The sequence below is a fragment of the Musa acuminata genome, chromosome BXJ2-3, assembly GCF_036884655.1.
Source record: "Musa acuminata AAA Group cultivar baxijiao chromosome BXJ2-3, Cavendish_Baxijiao_AAA, whole genome shotgun sequence".
Taxonomy (NCBI): Eukaryota; Viridiplantae; Streptophyta; class Magnoliopsida; order Zingiberales; family Musaceae; genus Musa; species Musa acuminata.
The window spans coordinates 41,685,856-41,709,050 of NC_088340.1; the positions used below are offsets into that span (position 1 = coordinate 41,685,856).

General features: G+C 35.6%; 1 protein-coding gene across 3 annotated transcripts; it reads left to right on the forward strand.

The window, feature by feature from the left end:
• The first annotated feature begins 2,512 nt into the window (after positions 1-2,512).
• Positions 2,513-23,190, forward strand: LOC135608351 (DNA (cytosine-5)-methyltransferase CMT2-like). Of its 3 annotated transcripts, none has more exons than XM_065101147.1 (21): positions 2,513-3,678; positions 4,939-4,973; positions 5,081-5,183; positions 6,710-6,817; positions 6,977-7,096; positions 7,255-7,348; positions 8,869-8,996; positions 9,102-9,167; positions 9,254-9,499; positions 12,065-12,123; positions 12,196-12,262; positions 12,375-12,704; positions 12,780-12,848; positions 15,289-15,375; positions 15,448-15,535; positions 20,046-20,164; positions 20,252-20,356; positions 20,903-20,946; positions 21,067-21,136; positions 21,222-21,325; positions 22,359-23,190. In XM_065101147.1, the coding sequence occupies exons 1-21, from the start codon at positions 2,578-2,580 to the stop codon at positions 22,510-22,512; spliced, it is 3,297 nt and encodes a 1,098-aa protein (XP_064957219.1). In that variant the 5' UTR covers positions 2,513-2,577; the 3' UTR covers positions 22,513-23,190. The 3 variants fall into 3 exon arrangements, with proteins under 3 accessions (XP_064957219.1, XP_064957220.1, XP_064957221.1); XM_065101148.1 differs by lacking the exon at positions 22,359-23,190 and adding an exon at positions 22,168-22,279; XM_065101149.1 differs by lacking the exon at positions 9,254-9,499.
• The last annotated feature ends 5 nt before the right edge of the window (positions 23,191-23,195 follow it).

The following is a 23,195-nucleotide window of genomic DNA, read 5'->3' on the forward strand; positions in this document are numbered from 1 at the left end:
CTGTGTGGGGGGTTTAAACTTTTCCTTTAAGCTTGAAATCCAAGACATGAACAAGGGAAGGAGGTGTGACATAAATCCATATCTGGTTGATTCAGGAAATGTTTATTACAATTGTTCATTCTTTGCACATTCATGTTCTTTGGCAAATTTTTCTTCCTAGGATTTTCTGCAGTTAATACAAGTACACTGATTCAGTTTATTGTAGATCCAGATATCTGAATACCTTCTTGGTGTATTATAATGATGGATTAGGCACAACTGATCGAAATTACCTGAATGCATTAATTTTTCTTATTATTCTTTATGATCTTTGCTTTCAGTTGTTTCCTATCCTAGAGAAGTCATTATCTGGTTTGACTTGTTTTGTTAGCATATAACATTCATGCAATTTTCACATCCACATGTTCAGTACATGCAATTCCAAACTAGTGTGACTTTGTGAAGAAAATAGTGTGTTAATTTGTCTCACCAAATTAAAAATAAAAAAGTGACGCACCTTATTTTTTTAGTTTAATTTTAAAAATAATAAATATTGTATCCTACCATGATATATGAAACAAATTATTCAAAAAAATATTTTATTTTTATGATTTTTGATATTATTTGATTAATTTTTATATTAATTTTTAATAAAAAAATTTAAATTAAGAGAATATTGAGAATCTATGGATTTCATACTTTCAATGAGGATTCCTTATCCTCACCCTTGGGATGGGAATAGGGATGGTGCTCCCATTTTGTCCCATTGACATCCAACTAATGAATTCGAAAAAAATTAAATGATTAAGAATATCTCGTGTGTAAAGTAGTTTACACGATTCACTTATAATGAGTTTCGATAATCTTCGTGAGTAAATGATAATTAATTTATGAAATTAGTTTTACAAGATGAAGTGTTGTTCCAATGTGAAGATAGAGTTGATTATGTAAATTGTTTGTTCAATGTGTTGGGCTTACATAACATTATATGAGATCAAGGGATAATTATAAATTACTGTATGTACTTAGATCTCCTTAGTATTATAATCATTGGATTTAAAAAATTTACATTGGAATCTTCATATATTTATAAAAATGAAATATCTAAGTTCATTTATCCCATTAGCGATGGAAATATGAAAACAATAGAAAAATAATAATTTTAATATTCTAGTTAGTGATGATAGACCACGTCGATGGTAGCATATACCGATGCTATTGGGGACATGGGTAATTGTTATGAATGAAGAAAAAGATAACAAGAGATAAGGGTCATTTTACATCTGCATCGCCACCGATATAATTGTCGAGCAACTATTTCATCATTTTTGTATCTGCGTTGGAATCAACACAATTGTCGAGTGACATTTTCACTATTTTGTATTTGCATCGACATCGACTCAATTGCTGATGGACGAAAGGGCAATCGATGTAAATACTAAGCAACTCTTTCACCATTGAACAATTGTATTAATATTAACGCATATGCAGAACGATTCTCATATCTCGTTGTTGCTCTCCTTATCCACATAACCACTCGTGGCTCCCAACAACGTCATCATCCGCCATCATTAACGTCATTCGTTACCACCAAATAGAACATTGAAATTATTATTTTGCTTATTATTTTTATATTTTTATTGATAAAATTGATAGCATCATAGAGCAAAAAAAAATAAAAAATTATAATATAAATTTTTTGAACCTAAAGATTATAATGCTAAGAAGATCTAACGATAATGGGTAACATGTATCAGCCGTTGTTGTTAATATGTCACATCCCAGATATCTATTAATTTCACATCACTCAATTTATATTCAATTTAACTAGTTGTTCCTGTTTTAACTGAACTTGGATTCTTATTTATTCATACCAACATGGCTCGGATTCGATCAAAGGACATAAATCTGATTTAGACAAATTAGATACACATAATATCCGACAATATCAGCTATGATATTATTTTATTCAAAATTGATTCTGACTCAAATACCTTTTTTTTAAATCTAATTTTAATTTTTATTCCATCAGAGGATATCTAAACCCAAGTCAAACCGGAAAAAGATCACAGTTGTAAGTTGCAGTCGTTTCCCATTAAAAGAAAGGATAAAAAGGACACCTCAAAATAAGGGATGAATTAAGACAAAGGTCAAGTCCGTTCGATGTCGGCCCACGAATCCAGGCCGCCGTCTCTTAGATTCGGCCGTCTTCGTCCCTTATCCACCCGATCAACTCCCTGCCGTTCGATCGAGTGGTCGGTGATCGTACGGCGATGGCACGTTCCCTCCTGTCCCCGCGCCCGATCGCCATAAAATTGAACTCCCGCCTTGGCCTCTGCCATGCCTGTCTTGGCCGACCGGCTTACGCAAATTATCAATTTTCTCATTCGTTGGGAGACGAGAAGGGTACACGGGACCCATCTATCGACCAATAATAATACAAATTGTTTTGGTGGGTGTCTGGCATAAGACACGAGAGCCGACTCACTGGCCGGGGCCCCGGTTCTCCTCTTCGTCACTTTATCCCTCGAGAAACCCTAATTCCACATTTTATCCGCCGCTGTCTCCGATTCCCAGGGCTTTGGGGATCAATCGCCCATGGAGGGCGATGGCTCCCCACGCAGGTCTCCAGGAATGCTGGCGCCTCCACAGCCCGATCAGGATGCTGTCGAGAACGGACTCGCTTACTCGTCGCCAACGTCGCCCAGACCGTCGGAGCCGCCGCCGCCGTTGGACTCTTTGATGGGCGAAGGTTGTTTTTCTTCCCAGAACGTTGAGGCGAATAGCGTGCGGCAGTCACCGAGGATGATGAGATTCCCCGGCCCTGGCTCGGACTACCCCATTTTCGAGGCTTCATCTGCTAATCAAGATGCCGCCAAAAATGGCTGCATTGGTTCATCACCAAAGAAGCTTGGATCGCCAAAGCCATCGGTATATTCTTTGAAGCGCAATTCTTGTTCGTTTGGACAAAAGGCCAAGAAGAATGACCTGTGGCGGTTACTGAGGGCCTTGATATCAACCAGGACCCTATCGGGTTCCACTCTGGTTAGTAATGATGGTTCCAATATTGTGGCTAAAAACGGTGGCTTGCGCCGCTCCGCAAGGATATCCAGAGCTGAAAATTCTAGCTCAAACTTTACAGCGAATAACGACGACTGCATGACCACTCATGAAAAGTTGTTGGAGAAAGGCAATTTAAGGCGCTCGCCAAGAATCAATATGGTTAGTAATGATGTTTCCACTCTGGTTAGTAATGATGGTTCCAAGGTTGTCGCTAAAAATGGTGGCTTGCGCCGCTCGGCGAGAATATCCAGAACTGAGAATTCTAGCTCAAACGTTATAGTGAGTGACGGTGATTGCATGACCGCTCCTCGTGTCAAGTTGTTGGAGAAAGGAAATTTAAGGTGCTCACCAAGAATCAATATGAGATCCTTCAGTGAAAGTGGGAAATCCAATGATTTGAATGGTGATACACATCCAAAGAAGCTTGAGAGCAGGAAATCACCTGGGATGAAAGATTCACGGTCTCCTAAGAAGCTGAAGCTCTCTTCAAATGAAGTATTAGTACATCCTATTAACCCGAATGTCACTTCTGAATCAAGTAAGCTGTGCAACAATAATAATGCATGCTTCTTTGTTGGCGAGACTGTGACGGAGGAGGTGGCAAGGCAGAGGTGGCCCCACCGCTTTGGTTGGAAGGTAATCATACTATGTAGTGGTATTTTTCCAAATAGGATCTCATGCTAGATTTTGCAATTTTGTGACTAAATGCAGCCTTTTAGAGTATCTTAAAGGATGCTGATGTTAATATTAATGTGTTGGTCACATTTGATGTTTTAAAGATGACTTATTTAAAGTGAGTGGAAACTGTAAAGTAGATTTTTTAAATTGGAAATTATGAGACAACTAGCGTAACCTCTCTCTATTATTTCTTATTATGGCACATTTGTCTGCTCTAGAGATGCGTCTTATATTGTCCAGGGCATGATGGTGTTTCCAAATGCTTCATTTAAAGACTTTCCAGGCAGTTTATCTTGGCAAAACTTTGTTGTCATGCGTTTATGGAAAATTCTAATCCTTTACAGCAAAGATAAGAAAGGTGTCACTCTGCCTAGCTGCCTGGGGTAAAACTCTCAGTTTTTGGGGCTTTCTGACTAAGTTTTATCATCCTTAACTTTTCCTACCTTTTCAGGGTGTATAATATGTGACTGTGTTCTCTTGTACCCAGTGTCTTTATGCCTGTTCACTAGGCAAGGAGTGTCAAACTTAAAAAGAAGGTTACTTATGTATACTTGCTTTTGATTCAAGTGTACCTAGTTTATTCCAAGTATCTCAGCCTTCAAGTTCAGTTGTAGAACCTTAATGGAATAGTAAGTAGCACCTAATTTATGATTATGCAGCAGAATGAAAATCAAAGACTGATAAAGGAAATATGGCGGAAAGTGTCAAGCTGCTGACCTGGACAGAATAATACGTTTTAAAAAAGAACGAGTTCTGTTGGTTTACTTTTTTTTTTACCATCGTTCAGGCCCGTGCTTCAGGATGCTGGTAATCTGTTGGAAATTTTGGCGATTGAAGGGTTCGCTTTCGTCTGGTTTGTATCAGATTTGGAGTGATGATCTGGTGCTCCATCTTCAGCCACTTTGCCTATGCTGTTAGACTCTCCATCTTTGGTGGTCAAGGCACTTTCATTGCTTGGATGGAACATTTGTCTGTGGAAATTGTTTCCGCATCTTTGCTCATCTGTATCTGCACCTTATGGACTTGTTGCTAAGCCATGACCTCTAAATGTACTTGCTTTATAGGCTAAATAATTTCTACTTTTAATGTTTCATATTTCAAATATTTTTTAAAATCTATATGTTTTTGGCATTACAATCTATTGTCCCTAAAATGATCTATATTGGTTTCTCTAATTTATGGACTGCTAATTTATCTTTTGATGTCTTGATTTTGTAGGATAAAGGGGGAAATAGAAAGAGCAGTACCTCCAAGTAAGCTGCAGCTTCTAAACATACTACAGATACTTATGTGGAATGACTATTTAACCTTTATTTTCTTCAACATTTCTGACGTATTGATGTTATATTTTGTGATATAGCATTGATGATGAAGATGAAATCATCCTAGATGTTAAATGCCACTACCAAAAAGCTAGCATATGCGGATGCCTATTCGACATTGGAGATTGTGCATATGTAAAGGTGAGCTATCCTTGTGTGATTGTCAAGACCTGTCATTTAGCTGGACCTGTTTTCCATTGTTTCTACATTGTTTTGTTCTTAAGAATTAAAGATAGAAAAATTTCATTTTTAGTTTTTGTTATGAGAAAAAAACATTTTGCATTCTGGGCCTCAAATCTTGGTCCGGTGCTGCTTTTGTTAATCTTTCATGCATCGGGCAGTATATGGACTCATATAACTCTATACCAACCAAAAAAAGAATGAGTAATACCGGCCAGTATCTGATCATATAGCCTGATATATGTCCTTTGTTGAACTTGTAAATATAGGTCAGTATGCATTGTACTGACTGGTATTTGTGACCTTGATGTTGTGTCTATTGCTCGACTTGTTGGATGATTGATAATTTCATTAATTATAGGCACTATGAAGATCACCATACTTTTGAATAGCTATGGCTTGTGTATGGGAACAAAGGATGGTCATGTGGCTAAACAGAATTGAAAGCTGTTTGTTTTAAACTAAATGAAGTAAGAATTTTCTACTTCCAAAAAATTTAGAGATAGTAAAAATGATTCTGAAAAACAAAAAAATAGAATGAAATTATGAAAATTCCTCTTTAATCAGTTTCTAATTTCTAATTCTATAAAAAAAAGAAACTATAACTCTGGTCGAGCCTCCTTATTATCTTTAATGATTGCATATTTTGCTTCATAAGTGCATGCCAGAAGCCAGACGGAGAAGTAAAACTTTGATTTCTGGTTTTGCCACTGAATAGTTTGGTCATGCTTTTCATTTTTTCTTGTCAATTTTTACAGGAGTAAGTAAACCATGATCAGAAATGGTGAATAGTTAGTTTTTATTGGTATTGTTAGCAAATCTTAATCTATACATAGGGTTTTAAATGGGTAGCGCATACACACACATGTGTGTGTGTTTTATCCCTTTTAAAGGAAAAGCTGAAAGGAATTCCCACCAGTATTGTTTCAAAAGTTTGAACTGAACATATGAAAATAAGAAAAGGTAATTAGATGCAGAGATAAAAACAAGAAAAGGATGAAGAATAAAAAACAAACAAGATAGGAAACAGAAGAATAGAGGATAAGATAGACAACAAAAATCTTCAGTCAGTCTTCTTTATAACAAAATTGCCCCATAGTTGTGTCCCTTTACTGCATTTCTGAATAATCTTTGATTCCTTGCTTCAAAACATGCCAGCACGCACACAGTAACATAAACACTAACTAAGTCCTCAATGCAAATCTAGATTTCTATCATTCTTGCCATTCTTAAGCAAGAATTCATAAATTTTCATTATAGTGAAAGTGTTTGTGCCTAAGAGCCAAGGAGAAACTGATTTTTTTAGATTATGGAGTGTCCTTCCCTTAAAACCTGCATGTTAGGCGGGGAACTTATCAACAAGTAGAAAAACTATTGTCCTATCTATAGAAGAGATATAGAGAGTAGAGAGGCTTTTGCCTTCAGAACCAATTCTTACTAAATTTAGCTACAAGTAAACTATCTAATGAGTTTCTACTGTCTTATAGGGTCCAAAACACAAGCCCAATTATATTGGCAGGATCTTGGAATTTTTTGAAACAAAAAAAGGGGACTACTACTGTAGAGTGCAATGGTTCTTTCGAGCTGAAGATACTGTAAGATGTTTTTACTTTTTAATTTCTGTTTGGAATCCTATTTCCTTCATCCTGATCCTTTTCCTTTTATTTCCCATACAAATATAAAAATTATAGAACAAAAACAGACAGATTAATGTTGCATAATCATTTCTTAATGTCTCCTACCATTCATTATAGGTTTTGAAAGAGCAAGCAGCACTCCATGATAGAAAGCGACTTTTCTACTCTGATCTAAAGAATGACAACTTATTAGATTGCCTTGTTTCAAAAGTTCGGATTGCAGAAGTTCCTGCCAGTGTATGTGACAATTGTGCTTTTCGTCTTTTATTTGAATTGAAGTATTTTTATCCTATTAAGCGTTACGCTTTCTACTATTCAATCTGACTTGCCCTTCTTCTCCTGTTTCTTTACTGTTTGATTTATTTGCTTTAGACCAAAAACTTGTTTCTTTGCAGGAATGCTTGGAGTCTAAATCTATTCCTTCATGTTATTTTTATTGTGACATGAAATACTCCGTGGAATATTCTTCATTCTATAATATGCAGAGCAGTAAGTTGTATTGCTTGTCTAAATTGATTCTTATATTATAGTGAATTCAGATTTCTTGCTTCCGATACTCTTGCTTCCATATTTTCACTTGTCATTTATGTGCACATAACATGTGTATATTTTGTAGATGCTAGAGATAATGTAGTTCATGAAAAAGAGTAGAAATCAACTATGCAACTATTGATCTTGTTCTGCACTTTCTAGTTTCTTGAGATTGTGTACATGCTTTTCTAGCTATTTAGTAATTAAGAAGGCATGACATGTTAAATTATAAGCTATTTAAGTTATAGATACAGATAAATTCCAAATCATATGACTTTTAAATGATTTTGATGTGGTTCTTTGTGCTAAAAAGCCACTGACCCACTTACCACAGCTCTTTTTTTGTCATTATCTATGTACATATGCTTGTTATGGGAAACATTAAATTTAGTATCATGTAAAGATATATATGTAATTGTAAAACTAAACAAGAAAGTATATTTTCTAGTATATATGTATGAACATTTCCAGAACAGTTGAAATATGATTTGTTACTGGACTTAAAAACAAGATTTTCCAGGCTCTTCTCATCCTGGTCTATTTGGATGATATAATAACTTCATTGAAAGCATAGGTTTAAGAAATCCTAAACAACTTAATACTATTGTAACGTGATAATTTAGGTCTAATTACAACATGCTATCATTTTTGTGATCTCAGTTGGTACAAGTCGGTATATTGCGCTATGTATTGGTACTGCACCAATTTAACAATTTGTCAAAACCAATATTTGAGAAAATTGAAAACCATGGTTAGATGTAGGATGGGGCTGAATTAATGATCCCATGAAGAATTACTGGAATGCTATTAAAGTTGGAAAATACGAGAAACAGTTGGTCAGTCTCAAGATTCTGATCAATTTTTGTTAGCCAATTTAGTAAACTGGACTTCAGATTAAGGATTTAACTACTGGTTCAATATTGGTTTTGGTAAGTAATTAGACAAATGAGGTATTTGTCTACTGCACAGTATACTGACCTATATTTCTCGATATCACTAAATAAAATTAAATGAATGTACTTGGCCAAACCAGTAAATACTAGTCATGTACCTGTCTGGTTGCCCTAGACCTTTTCTGGCAATGCCACAGGTTTCAGATGGAATAAGAGGGTATGCTTAGCGACATCTGCAATCATGCCCTTTGAACTTCCTAGAGTCCAACTACTGTTCTAACCAATTCAATCTTAGTCCTCAATTTACTGATGTCGCAGAATCTAGGTCAGTCATTGGGTGCTATCATCTGTAGTTTGAGATGGTTGAATTTCTGCATCTGTTAAGGAAATTCTTTCTTGTTCTTCAAATGTTTGATTGACATTGATAAGCCTAATGAGCTTCTTGTGCCTGTTAGTTTCTCATTTATTCCTTGGCACACACTTTTTCCTTCAGATCTATTTCTTCCTCCATTGTTGTTTCACTTTTTAAGTTCATTGACTAATATTATGATGTTTTTATGTTATATGATTTATGTGACCTTGCAGGAAAAGGCAATGTTGACCTTGCATTGGAAAAGACAGAGCTAGGTTTATTAGATCTATATTCTGGCTGTGGTGGGATGTCAACTGGGCTTTGCTTTGGAGCTCATTTCGCTGGTGTAAAACTTGTGTCGGCAAGTTATCTCATAATAACCAACTATTTGCAGATGTGTTAATATTTACTTTTTGGATGCAACTCACATTCATTCTTGCTGATATACTTTTCTTTTCCTTCATAGAGATGGGCAGTTGACTCCGATGAGGCTGCTTGCGAAAGTTTTAAACTTAATCATAAAGAAACTCAAGTATGCTATTTGATCATTTCATTAATTTTTTTGTCATTGTTCATAAGCATTTTAATACTTCAATGTTGATATGCTCACTCTGACAGGTTAGAAATGAGTCTGCCGATGATTTCTTTAGCTTATTGAAAGAATGGAGAAAACTCTGCAAAAAATATTGTGTAAATGTTGGTAAACTAGGAGATTCTTGTTCAAAGAACTTTATAGTGAAATACTCTAAGAGGATTACTGACTCAAACTTCAAGATCTCAGATGGAGAATACGAAGTACTGAAGATAGTTGATATATGTTATGGAGATCCCACTAGTACAGGAAAATCTGGTTTAAAATTCAAGGTATATGATCTTATTTGTCCTATAGATTTTATGGCCTTAGTGTGTAATATCTGCTTTAGATTTTATTATCATTGTATTTGATTTTTTTTTATTTATTAATTTCTGGACTCTTTATTTTGGTTGATGAATCTTGTTCCAACTCCTTTTCTGTCATGTTCATTACATGAATGGAGAAGGCTTGTTTGTTAAAATAAGAAGTTTGTCATTGATGTAATGAACATAACATTAATGTTATTGTTTTAGAAATAACATGGAGACTGGACTAAAGGGAGAAGTCTTGTCACCCTCCTGGAATGGTTGCTCATCAATTGCATCTAGTGGATCAAGTGCTTATGATGTGCTACCTTTGACCTTATAATGTCTGTATGAAAACTGACTTCCTAGTTCCTACATTATGCCCCATTGACAACCGATCTCTTATGGCACACCCCATGTTTCTAACAAAAGATATTTGAGCCTGGAATTAGTGTACTTATCTGGATACTCTCTGGTAGGCTCGTATGATTTGATTTCAGTGGCACAAGAATCCATGTCTCAGTCCTCTGTAATCTATGTTCTGTTCACATAAACCTAGGCTTGATCAACTGATCTGGCCTAGGTACACCAAAATCTGGAGTAGATCCATGAAAATCTATGCTTTATCTGCCCTAGAAGTAGGATTAGTTTATTGATTGAAGGTGATGCTAAGTAAAATTTTTAATGAAAATCATACCTCATATGTGGATGGACCAGAGTGAAAGAGGAGTAGAAGTCGAACCGGTGAGAGGTTATCATGAAGTCTCCTTGTCACATTGCTAGATCTTCAAATCAGAGTGAAAGAAAGAAAGAGGAAGATATCACGGAGGAAAAGCCTTGTTGAAATTTTTTGCCAAGGTTTTTCCACAGTAGCCTTTTATTTGACTGGATGGGCCTTGTACCAGTTTGTAGGCTTATCACCCATGCAAGACCAGTATGCATCAAATAATGGGCAAAGCCATGTATTTGATAGACACTGGGAGGTTAACTCCTGGTGAGATCTGGTCTACTTTTCAGACCAGTCCTGGACTAGTAGTTACAGGTTTGTGTTGGTTGAAAATGTTGGCAAGTGTCTTGCTCAATGGTCTTTATTTGAATGAAGGGTTTTGCACCTGGTGGTTTTACTATGTGGAGTAATTATAAAAACACAGGTTGTATGCTCTGTCAGACCAGAGAGTTTCACTTGATATGGCCTGCGTACTTGACTAGACTGGGGAAAGTAAATACTGTTCATATTGCACCTATCCAATCAGGTATTTTAAATCTTGGAATAAAAGACAGAATAATAGCACCAGACTGATCTTTATTTTAGAAATTGATATCAAGTGTAGAGATTGATGATATTACTGAATTCAAATTTGTAAATATAATTTTATCCTACATGAAAGAACTGCTTTCCTTTTTGAAAGAGACCATACTTTCGAGTTTCGACCCTAGACAGTTCTCTTTTCTTCTCATTCAATTTAGTTTGTTAATCATGTCAATTATAAAGCATTGAGGAAGAGTGCTTTATGAAAGCAAAGAGAACTAAGAAAAAGATTTCCCTTATTATTTTGCCATGAATAAAGCGGCAGTATGCTGCTGTTTATCTTTTGCAAATATTACACTGTTGTTTGCCATGGGTTGCTACAATTCTGTGTTGTGATGGTTGATATTTCATTTGGTGAGAAATGGTGTGTCTGATGATGAAAATTTTGGTTGTAGATAAATTTGACTTTTCTTGTTTACACATTAAGTAAATTGGTTGGCATGGGATATTTGGCAAACTCGTGCATTTGCACCTATATTACTGGGGAGTAGCTCTGTTTAATGTGATTTGTCATGCTATACTGATCATAATGGAGCATGTGAGAATTTTTATGCTGCCTTAAGCATAAGTTAAACCACACTCAAAATAAAAATAATTTTCACTTTGCATTGGAAAATATAACAAGAGGGTAGGTTTTGGTACAATGGTAAGGTTTCTTTTTTGTGATTTGGGTGACTAGGGTTCGATTCATGTAAAGAGTCTCTTTAAATATTTAAAGATAAGGCAATGTACATTAATCCTCCCCAGACCTCATATAATGCAAACGTAGCAAGTTAGTGACAATCATATGCAAGGGTTATACAATCTGAATTGCAGTAATATCTAAATATTCACTACAGTTTGTCATACTTGTGATGCTTTTGCTGATTTGCTACAGGATTTGTTTTTTATTCCACTCCTTTTCTCCCATGTTAGAGATGAATTTATGTTTTCATTATGCACCACCTGTCTTAACAAATCTGGATGATTTTCCAGAATTTTTTATATCTTTATGAAAATCTGTTGACCTTGCATTTTCTTACTTTTTATTTACTGAATTACTTAGAAGTTCAACTGAGGTCCTTTTGAATGAACGTTCATCATTCATGTGTGTTCGTCAAACTTACCACTGTTGGACAACTTTAGAACTGGCATATGCTTGTAATGCAGTGTATATTTTCCAGTATCTCTTTTTTTTTCTATAGTTTTAGGGGATCTTCTGATGAATATGGATAATTTCTGTTGTACCCTGAAATTTCCAGGTACGATGGAAGGGCTATGGTCCTGGTGAGGATACCTGGGAACCAATGGAAAGTTTAAGGTAGGCAAATTGGTGTTAAGACATGATACTGTTTACCAGTTTCCTCAATGACTCTTGTCGGAATCTTGTCAGCAATTGTGAAGGACGACTAAGAGAATTTGTGACAGAAGGGTTCAAGTCAAAATTATTACCACTTCCTGTAAGTGATGGTATAATGCTTTAGTACTCTTCTGAATTTGGAGTTATCTAAAACGTAGTTTATGACAAAATTTGTTAGTTGTGCAAGCTGATATTTCAATCGCATCTTTCAGGGGGATGTAGATGTGGTGTGTGGAGGCCCTCCATGTCAAGGTATTAGTGGCTATAATAGGTATAGGAATTTTAGTGCACCTTTAGACGATGAAAAAAATCGACAAATAGTAGTTTTCATGGACATTGTACAATATTTGAAGCCTAAATATGTTTTAATGGAAAATGTGGTGGATATCTTGAGCTTTGCTAATGCTACACTTGGACGATATGCTCTAAGTCGTTTAGTTTCTATCAACTACCAAGCTAGACTTGGGATCATGGCTGCTGGTTGTTATGGTGTTCCACAATTTCGTTTGCGTGCCTTTCTATGGGGGTGTCACCCTAATGAGGCAAGTTGTTAATGTTGCTAATTCTTAAGTAATCTAAGCTGCTTCTTTCGATAAGTTTTTCTTTCTCAACTGCAGAAACTGCCTCCATTTCCATTACCAACTCATGAGGTGATTCTGAAGAGAGGTTCCCCAGTGGAATTTGAGGTAAAATTGTAAATAACATTCATGGTTTTTCTGTGTATGTGTATTACTGTTGCTTATTGAATATTGCTGCACTCTATTTTTTGTTTGTACTGTTGTTGCATCATTTTGTGTATATATAAATCCTTGTGGATATTTATCCACTTATCCTAATGGGATCTATTGGTCACTGAGCATTTAGATGACTTAATCTGTATTTCTGGTAAGCCAGCTATGCAATGAAATGATCCTGTATTTTCCAGCTCTCGTATATGTTTCACCTTTGCCTATGTCTTACAATTTCTGAATCTGGGAAGAGTCCAAGTAATTAACTACAACAACTTAGCAGCTTGATGGAATGTCAAGGGCCTTCTTTTTCTTCTTCACTATTATTCTAATGGAAACATTTAAGCTCCTAATCATCTACAATGCCTGCATTTGATCAAATAAACTTTCTCACTTCTTTAACCTATAATTAGTGTCATTAGTGACATTAATCTAATATTTCATTTTAGGCTTATTTTGTTCATAAAGGACATTAAACATCCATCGATGGGCAGGATCTGTGATGATCTGATTTAACCAAATTCTGCCCTACCCTTGTGCTAAACCAATGGGTTGTATGACCCAGTTTCATTCTTAAAATAAATGTCTTCAGATAATACTTCAGTTGATCTCCTAAGAAAGAATGCACATGCAACAATTGGAGGTGCGGGGAATAAAAGGAATACAAGAGAAGAGGAGTTGAGATGTTTGTTGATAGATTGTTGTGGTATCTAATTTGGAATATAGGAATATTTGCAAATGTTTGCTAACTATCTCGAATAATTGGTTAAGATATCAAAAACTTTTACTAAATGAAATTTCTCGTCTATCCAACTTAACTATATTCTTAGGTCTATTCCTAGGACTACTAAAGTTATGTAACACATGTAAAGTGCAATCTTAATGTATATCAAAAGAAATGGTTTATCTGAAATAGATGAAAAAAGCCACATTAAACAATAGTCTAACTTCCTTTTTCTGAGGGCCATTATTTCCATTACTCATCTGATTAACTAGCTAATTGATCAGAAGGAAAGTTGACAAAACAATGCAAGGGGTGACCTTATATTGAAAGATGATTCAAAAGAAAATTCTTAATTTGCTGGTGGAACATCTTTCAGCGTGTGGATTAATTTGGAAACTAAAATCATGTTACATTGCTAAAGCATGAGGCAATTTGTTTAGTACTCATTTTATTGAACAATTTTTGCTCTACATTTAGCATCATATTTGTTGGACCTTCCTCTGCTATCTGACAAAGCATGTGATATTTCAATTGCATCCCAGGAATGTCAGTGTGGTCAAATAGACTATCTTCCAAAGTAGCAGACTTTTATTATGTTGGGATATCATTTTCATAGTTTGCAGTGACAATCAAATAATAGTTATTTGCATTGAAGGCATGAAATTTTGTTTTGTTTTTTTTTGAAATCTGGGTTACAATTGTCCATAATATATCTGAGATTATTATACCATGTTGTTCATTTGATGCATCTACTTGCTCCATAGCAGCATGATGGTAAATCAGTGAGGCTTTTGTCTAGCATCGCATGCCACAATTTCTGATTTGCTTCTGTAACAGTGTCTTTGTTGTTTGTATTTAGTAATAATGTCCTTTGATTTGAAATTGACTTTTATGTTTCTTTTTTGGCTTTTTCTCTGGAATTCTTATATAATTGTTAAGAAAGATTCATTAAGATAAAAAAAGATTGGATCGAATTCTCTAATCTAATACTGTAGTAATATTCCTCAGAAGATTGAGATAAAACAAGAATTTTGTATTTGTATTTGAAATAGAAATGTTATGTTTATTGATTTTACTCAATATACTTCAATTCCATGCACCCTGGCTGTGATCAGCTCGGCCTTCTGGCACTTCGTTTGCTAACTGTTTGGTTAAAAAGAACAATATCAACCTAGTGGAATACAAGAAGTTAGAATAATATATTCCCACAGAAGAGAGTTCAAATTTTAGCATAAGGGAAAAAACCAAGTTTTGAAGCTTTTGAAGATTTTAGAAGCTTTACCAAACTAGTAGAAAAATAAGTACCTTAACGAGAGCCTAAAATATATGTTTCAGATCCTCAAAATGTGGAATTGTTCATATTGTTATCAGTAATGATACTTACATACTAAATCTCAGTTCTTTCTTTCTATTTAAGCTGTTCACCATTATTTTTAAGGTTGCATTAACGTTCATTTTAGTTGCCAACTGTTGCATTCAGTTTCTTCTTACTTCAGGTTATGTTCTGTATGACTGTCTTTGTTGATTGTTTGCTTGGTTAAGGCATGGTTGAGTTGTACTGCAATTGTAATTTATTTTGCTTGTTTGTTTCTTAGGACACCACTAGGTTTTAACTCTAAGCTTGATATTAGTGTTAATTTACATGCTCTAATTCTTAGTTAACTGTGATAACAGCGTAATCTTGTTGGGTATGATGAAGACCAACCACGGGTGCTTGAGAAAGAAGTCATCCTTGAGGATGCCATTGCTGATCTTCCATTAGTAAGGCTTGATAGTGTTTCTAGATGTTCATAATCTGTAAACCATGGTGCAAACTGTAGTTCTTCTACACAGGTCAAACATTCAGAAGACATGGATCAGATGCCATATGGAAAAAGCCCTCAAACCGAATTCCAGCGATACATTCGGATGCCAAAAGATGGTGCGTCATTATCTCATTAGAAGTAAAATTAAGTGGTGTATTGGAGTCAATTGTAGATTAACCTTTAGCCAAACATCATTTCATTGTTCTTGCAACAGTTCATTCTATGTTTTCCCTATAAAGCTTGAACTGATCTGTCCTCTTGAAATCTAGAATAGTATCTTTTCTTGGTCTAGCTGGTCCTGCCTTCAGTTATACTCATAAATGACAGGAATTTTCAACTTTTACTGTTGACTACTTGCCTGAGCTTGGTTTGTAGATCCATAAGATCTTGTATATATGACTAAGCATGAACTTTGAGCACTTGCCTTGTACCTAAAAATTTTAGAATTAGGTATGTTATTGTTGTCACTTTAGCAAAGTCGATTTGTCAAAACTTTGTCTATCTCTACATTTTTTTTCTGTACATGTTGGTCAGTGATTGTTAGAGTGTCAGATGAGGATATGGATCCTTTCTTAAAGCAAGGTTCAGTATAGATCTTAGCATTTAATATACTGTTCCACTAGTAAATGATATATGGATATGGTTTGAGAGACTTTAAAAATATATAAAATAAGTGTGAGAATAGATATCCACATCAAGATGTTAAATAGATAACGTAATCATATTCTTGTGAAGTATCTAAGTCTGTTAAATATATTATGTATCTATTCTCTTTTATTGTTGTCAACTCTTCTCTTATTCTCTTATCTATTTCTCCTTTCTTCTCCTGCCTTTTCTTTTTGGTCTCTTTGTTATTTATGCCAAGCTGCTTGTGCCTGTCATACACCAATTGTAGAAGCTCCTCCATATCCATAGGACCATGACCTTTACCTTGGATCTTTGCTACTTTCAGCCCTTAATGAGTATCTATCTTGCAGGGATCTTCTCCTGCATACTACCGTGGTCCAATCATTCCTCCTCCCTTGTCCCTCTACTGCATCTTATACAATATGATTTACTTATTTGTTCTTTTCTCCACATGAGTTTTTCTGCTTGTTGAGGCTGCATCAATTTTAAATTGCAAACCATAAATTAACGAAAATTTCTTCATTATTCTGATTGAAATATCTACACTCATAGTCTCTTGGAGAAATGCTAACCCCTACTCATAGTCTCTATGACCTTTTGAACCATGTGGCTTCCAAGAATCATATTGATATGGAATTTGAATCATTGGAACTGTAATTGTTGTTTATAGTTATGACCCACCAACTAAAGACAAAATCCGTATTACACGCTACCGTTCTTAACTATGAAATAGTTGTCCTATTTAGGTTCTTATCAATATGCTCCTTATTATTGTAAGGATTGGATCATTGCTAGTTGATAGGTAAAGATTCATAACTGTTGATTATTTGGTGAACTATAGGTGAAGAGATAATACCATGGAATACAAAATTGCTTGAACTGTACATGACAGGTAGTTTATGCTGGTTTGGGCAACCACTGAGACACAGACCAATATAAACCAGTCTGTCCAAACCAAAATAGGGGTTATCATGCAGTAACCCTTGCAAATTGCCTTACCATCTGGTATAGGCCTTGTAATTGGTGCAGTAAGTCCATAGGATGGTCCATTTACCCAAGAGACCCCCTGGGGTCTCTATGGATGCCTTAAACTAGCCACTTGAGCCCGTCTTTTACTGCTCCTCTACCGGATGGTAAGCCCATTGAGTGGTTAATTGTCCCAAGAGATCCATGGGTTCTCTTTGGATGCCTTAAACCATTCACTTGAACCCTTTTTTCTCTTCTACTCTTCCTCTTACACACCCCTATCTCATGCTAGTTTCCCTCAGGATCTGTTCAAATCTCTCAAAAAGTCTTTCTCAAATCTCTTCCAAACTCGATCAAGACATCAAGGGCCTATTTGCTCTAGAAGAAGGTTGAAGTCCTAGATGCAGTTTAATTTGTTTCTCAATCAAAGGTAAAGTTGAACCCAATCTTCAAGCTATTTCTGCGATTAGGTTAGTGTTTATGCTTTCTCTTCTAACCTTAGCTTTGATCTCTTCCATATATACCACATTAGGTCTTGCTTGATCTATTAAGATTAGGCCTAGATTCTTTTAGATCTAAGCTAGATTTCTGAGAATCAATGCTTGATCCTTGATGATCTAGACTAGATCCATTGGAATAGGCTTGATTTGGATCCAATGCTTGATTGGGTTCATGTTCCAAACAACTAAGGCGACCCTCTATTTGATTTGATAAGAGACCCATGTCCATTGTGTTTCATTCCTGAGGTAATTCGAGAAGAAGAGGAACAACTGGGGTCCAGGATATCAATTGATATGAGGAAGAGTATCGCCCAATATCAGAATATGGTTGGACTTCGAGCAACCAATCTATTAGGGGTTGTGCCAAGATACAATCGAGAGAGACATGTGGCTATTGTGCATAGAAAAGGTTAGGTTTCATAGTCAATTGATTCGTTGGATGCAATTGATGAGCAACAGATTCAGTTGGGTGACAAGAAACATTTGTGCTTCATGTGGTCCATGGAGATACTAGTGACATGAATAGTAGTGCATCCACAGATGATGATGGTTTGGGTAACTCAATCTTCTTGTTTTGGCTTCTCAGAGTTGATGAGTGAGGCATGGAGCAATGAGCAGGATTTCACTCATACCATTTTGGACATGGATCATAGAGCACAAGGACCCATGAAGCTCGTTTATGAACGAAAAGATACAAGGAAAGAGGAAGAGGATTGATATATAGTTATCTACTAGCGTATGTGGTAGAGCCTATACGATACAAAGATCGTTAGGAGTTCATCTTATTCAAAACCTTCTTACTGATCTCATGGCCAACATATGCATGTTGAAAGTTGATTGTTTTTTTTTTTTTCTAGTCAGATACATCTTATGGCATGCAATATTAGGACAATGACGAGAGTTGTTGCTCTGATCCACTCCATCCTACATAGTCATACTTGTTATGGTCCTACCCGCCTCAGGTATCTCTTATCATGAGTGGTTCATGATGAGGAGGGCTACCACATTATTGCATCAATTGCACCCTGTTTATATTGGTATTAGATATTGTGAGAGCAGTTTCAGGCATGGGTTCTTTAATTTCAGCGTATCATGGATCCCAATTCGGTTGTTGTGGATTCATGTTGATCATTTTGGTGATAAGAGTAGCTATTTATTTTAATTTTATATCTAATCTTGTACGCTTATATATTAGAACTCCTTTCTATGTACATGTATTCTTTAAGTATTGTTTGTGATCCTTATTGCATATAGATTTCAATTTAGCATTTATTAATTTCAAAATCTAAACCACTTTATTTTTATCAGATTTAATTGTGAATAAAAGGTGAGATGTAATCCTAAAATAAGTTTTTAAATTTTTTGATTGACTCTTTGAGCTTTTTTGTACCAAGGTATGTATCGGCGTACCATGTTGTCTGTTGGTATGCTGGCATGTACCAAATCAACTCAGTCCATGCCTAGACCAGCATAGACCCGGTACATAAAATTGGATCCCAAATTATCCTTTTAGGATATTATGTTGTATTTCATGTATATCTAAGACCAATGAACAAACTGTGCCCATTCATCCGGATTCTTTCTGTGTACTGGAGGATCTTCTTGTTGACGATGCTCAGTATGTGATCCAGGTAGTCTAAAGCATGGTTTGCAGTACCGGTCCGACAGGCTTCCGGTACGTGGACCATATGTTACCGTTCCGACACTGTAACAGTACTGTAGCACTGTAGCACTGCTACAGTGCTCGGCACGCCTGAATATACCGCTCGGTACACCTGGGTGTACCGAGCGGTATACCGTACCATACCGGTACCGAGCCCAGGTCGAAACTCCGGTACGGTACAGTATTGCGAACCTTGGTCTAAAGACTAAACATCTATCAATTTCTACACTAAGCAACTCAGGTGCCTAAAATGTCCTGACTAGTGGCATCTTTTCTGAGAAACACCAAATAGTTGTTGGGTGTAGAAATCTTCTCAAATCTTCCATTATGATTCCTGGAGTTAGAAATCTGCTTTGTGTCTGATCCAACATCAGAAGAAGTCTTTGATAATTAAGGGTGACTAATTTTTGCACTTGTTTGAGACAGATAGGTCCAATTTGAAGAAACCAGACCTTAAATAGCAGTACATCTTTGGTCACATGATTCCATCAAACTGGAGTGGAGATATCTTTTATCCTGCTTAATTTTGAATAACTGGCATCACATGTCCCAAGTACTTGGAGAATTCTTATCTATGGAGTCTAGGACTCTAGATTACTGTTTAATATGTTTGTAGAGATTTCTGTTGAAGTACAATCTTGAACTCTTTTGTGTAGTGTGTTTGTGTGCTCACAAGCTTAATTAGAGTGATATGCCATAACTTGGCAAAGACCAAATTGGAGAAGCATGCAAGTTGATGAATTGCAATTTTAGGCATTGTTGCATATTAGATTAAAATAAATATGAAGAAAATTTTTCAAAAAGTTATTTTTAATTTGTTAACTATTTTTTTCTATACTAATTTCAATTTTCTTTTTTTTGACAAAATAGAAATGTTGGGACTCAAAGAAAATGGTGCAAAAATATCTAAATCTATGTTGTATGATCATTGCACTTTACCACTAGGGGAGGATGATTATTTAAGAATTTCACAAATTCCACGAAAAAAGGTTCGTGCTCTGTACTGATTTTGTTCGAAATCCAATTACACCAGAAATTTATAAGATCTGATCTACATTGTTTGCTGAATTTTACAGGGAGCAAATTTTAGAGACCTCCCTGGTGTCATTGTTGGTTCTGATAATTCTGTGCAATTTGACCCCACAAGAGAGAGAGTACTGCTACCATCTGGAAGACCACTGGTAAGTCAATATTAATAATAAAGAAGTGGTTGTAGATCATTAAAAGGCCACATAAACCTTCCATGACAAATAAAAACTTTTCTTCTAAAATATCCCCTTAGGAGCATCACATATCCTACGGAATAAAAGTATAAAACTTTTCTTCTCAAAAACTTTTCTGCTTTATACTTTTAGTGTATCTAAAAGTATAAAGCAGATGACAAGCCCTCTTTCCTTGGGATTTTTTTGTCTTTTGAGAAAGAATATCTAGATCAATCCAGCAAATGAGAAGCATTTAATTTTTTCCAAAAAAAAAAGAATTTTATGAATGTACTAGATCAATCCAGTACATGGCTATGCTTTGAGTAACAAGGATGAATACACAGGTTATTGTTTCATTTTCTTTTAATAGTTATTTTCTACCATGGGTTTCCATAGCTTCTATCCAGTTTCCATTGATTATTCTTTTTCAAAAAATGAAAGCATGAAAAGGCATGTTGATGTGCATGTTACTGCTGAAGGATATATATGGTTGCATATACTGAATCTTTTTTCTTTTTCATTCAGGTCCCAGATTATGCCATGAACTTTGGACATGGAAAGTCATTAAGGTATTTTTTTTTAAATTTTCATTGACAACATGAGTTTCTGGATTTATCGTTCATAGAATGTTAGCATTGTTGTTGTTTTTCTGTAACATTATTATTAATTTGTTGTTCATGTCCCTGTAGACCTTTTTCTCGTCTATGGTGGGATGAAATAGTGCCAACTGTAATCACCATACCTAATTTTCGCTGCCAGGTTGTTATAATTCCTTGTTTGGATTTGTAATGCTCGTCTGATGTTACCATCCATCCAACTGATTGTGGCATTTATAAACTTTCAGGCTATGATACATCCTGAGCAGGATCGGACCCTTAGTATCCGTGAATGTGCAAGGTTGCAAGGCTTCCCTGATTTCTACAGATTCTATGGGACAGTGGAAGAAAGGTACCATTAGTATTGTTTGGACACAATTAAGTTTTTTTTAAAAAATAGCATTACTCTGGGAGTCTGAGTGAAACTTTTAATCAGTTGTAAATTTTTGTTGGATGGTGATAGCAGTCATCTATACAAATTGAAATAACCTAGAAAATAGAAGTAGATAAATTAGGGATGAGACATCAAGGCCCAGTGAAGCTTTTTCTTTTAATCACATTCATCAGAACAAAGTTGCTAAGGTTTGTCGTATACTGGGTCCAAGATCAATATCCTACAGGTCAACTCACTTTGGTCTCTAAACTTGTGTTGTTGTCATCCTCAATTGATCTAAATTGTTGCAATCAAGTTAGCTACTATCAAGAGACTTTAACAGAATGCACATGAGTTCACAGTCAACTATCAATAACAAAAACTAATAGGAAGGATCATATAGGTAATTTACCTTCTGGACACTATAGACTTGTAAAATAAAAACAATTCTTCAGCTAACCATTATAAATAAATTAAGTTTTTATTCGCCACACTGATCAGTGTTAAAATAGTATCACTGATTCCATTTAGGACTTCAAAACAATTAATCAAAACTAATGGCAATATTCGTCTGAATATTTCAAGAAAATTGTTACTCAATTTAATTGGTTAAAACAAACCCAAAATGCAATTCAGTTGCAATTCACTCGATTGTAATGGCCCAAGACCTAAATTGAATCTAATCTATAACCACAATGAACTCTTCCTTTATCAATTTGCTATTAGTATGCAAACTTGCCCTCGAGAACTTTCTCTGTCCAAGTCCATGACAACACTTGAAGCATTGACATCTGATGATGGATTCCTGATTCCCGTCTCAGGTTTGTACTAAAATTGTTCATTTGTGGTGTTGACTGGGGCATCTTGTTGATATGTTTTGTTGATTACTGCTGGTATTGCTTTCTCCTTATGAATTGATCAAATTGAGAATGTTCCTTAATGCATGATAGGGCTTATCACGACTAGTGGATTTGTTCTGCCTGTTTGAGTGATTGGGAATGTCTCCGTGCAGATATCGCCAGATCGGCAATGCTGTAGCTGTTCCAGTCGGCCGCGCTCTGGGTTATGTTTTGGCTATGTCATGGCTAAGAAAAAGTGGAGATGAGCCTTTGATGACACTCCCATCTAACTTCTCATTCTTATGCAAACTCCCTACCTCTTCTTAGGAATTTATCTTGTGAACATAATCCTCTCATTGTCAACTCCATTGAGCTCTAAGATTTTTACTCAAGGCCTACCTTGATCGAGAGGGATAAATTCTCCTTACTATTGATAATTTGACCCTCTGCTCATTTAATCCTTTGAACCTGTAACCAATCTGACTAATGCTATTAAGATTCAACTGAACATAGATGAATTTCTTTCTCCCATTACTTAAAGAAAATTCGTGTCTGCATTTAGAAATCATCCTGTAAATTAGATCTTTGCCCATTGACTTGTTGTTCATTAGCTTTCCTCAATCCATTGTTCCTCTACTGGGGAGGGTGACTTTCCATGCGTCTCCATCGTTGGTGGTCTACTGGTTGATTACATTTGGCATTTGATGCAAGTTGTCCGAGAGGCTGTTGTTGTTGCTGATTGTGTAACTTTCTATTGGGAGCTCTATCTGATCTGAAGAAGAATTATAGTAAAATCATCTGTCTGAGTTAGGCCATTTGTATTGCTTACAGTAGTGACTGACAAAGACTTGTCTTTGGCAGTGTAATATAGTGACAATTCCCTGTTGTATTAATCTTATTTGGGTTCTCCAATCTTCCAAGAATAAGAACACGGATAGATGGAAGAAACTCGTTGCTTGTGCTGCCATTTTTCTTAGAACGGAAAACGGATGTGTTACAAATGAATTGAT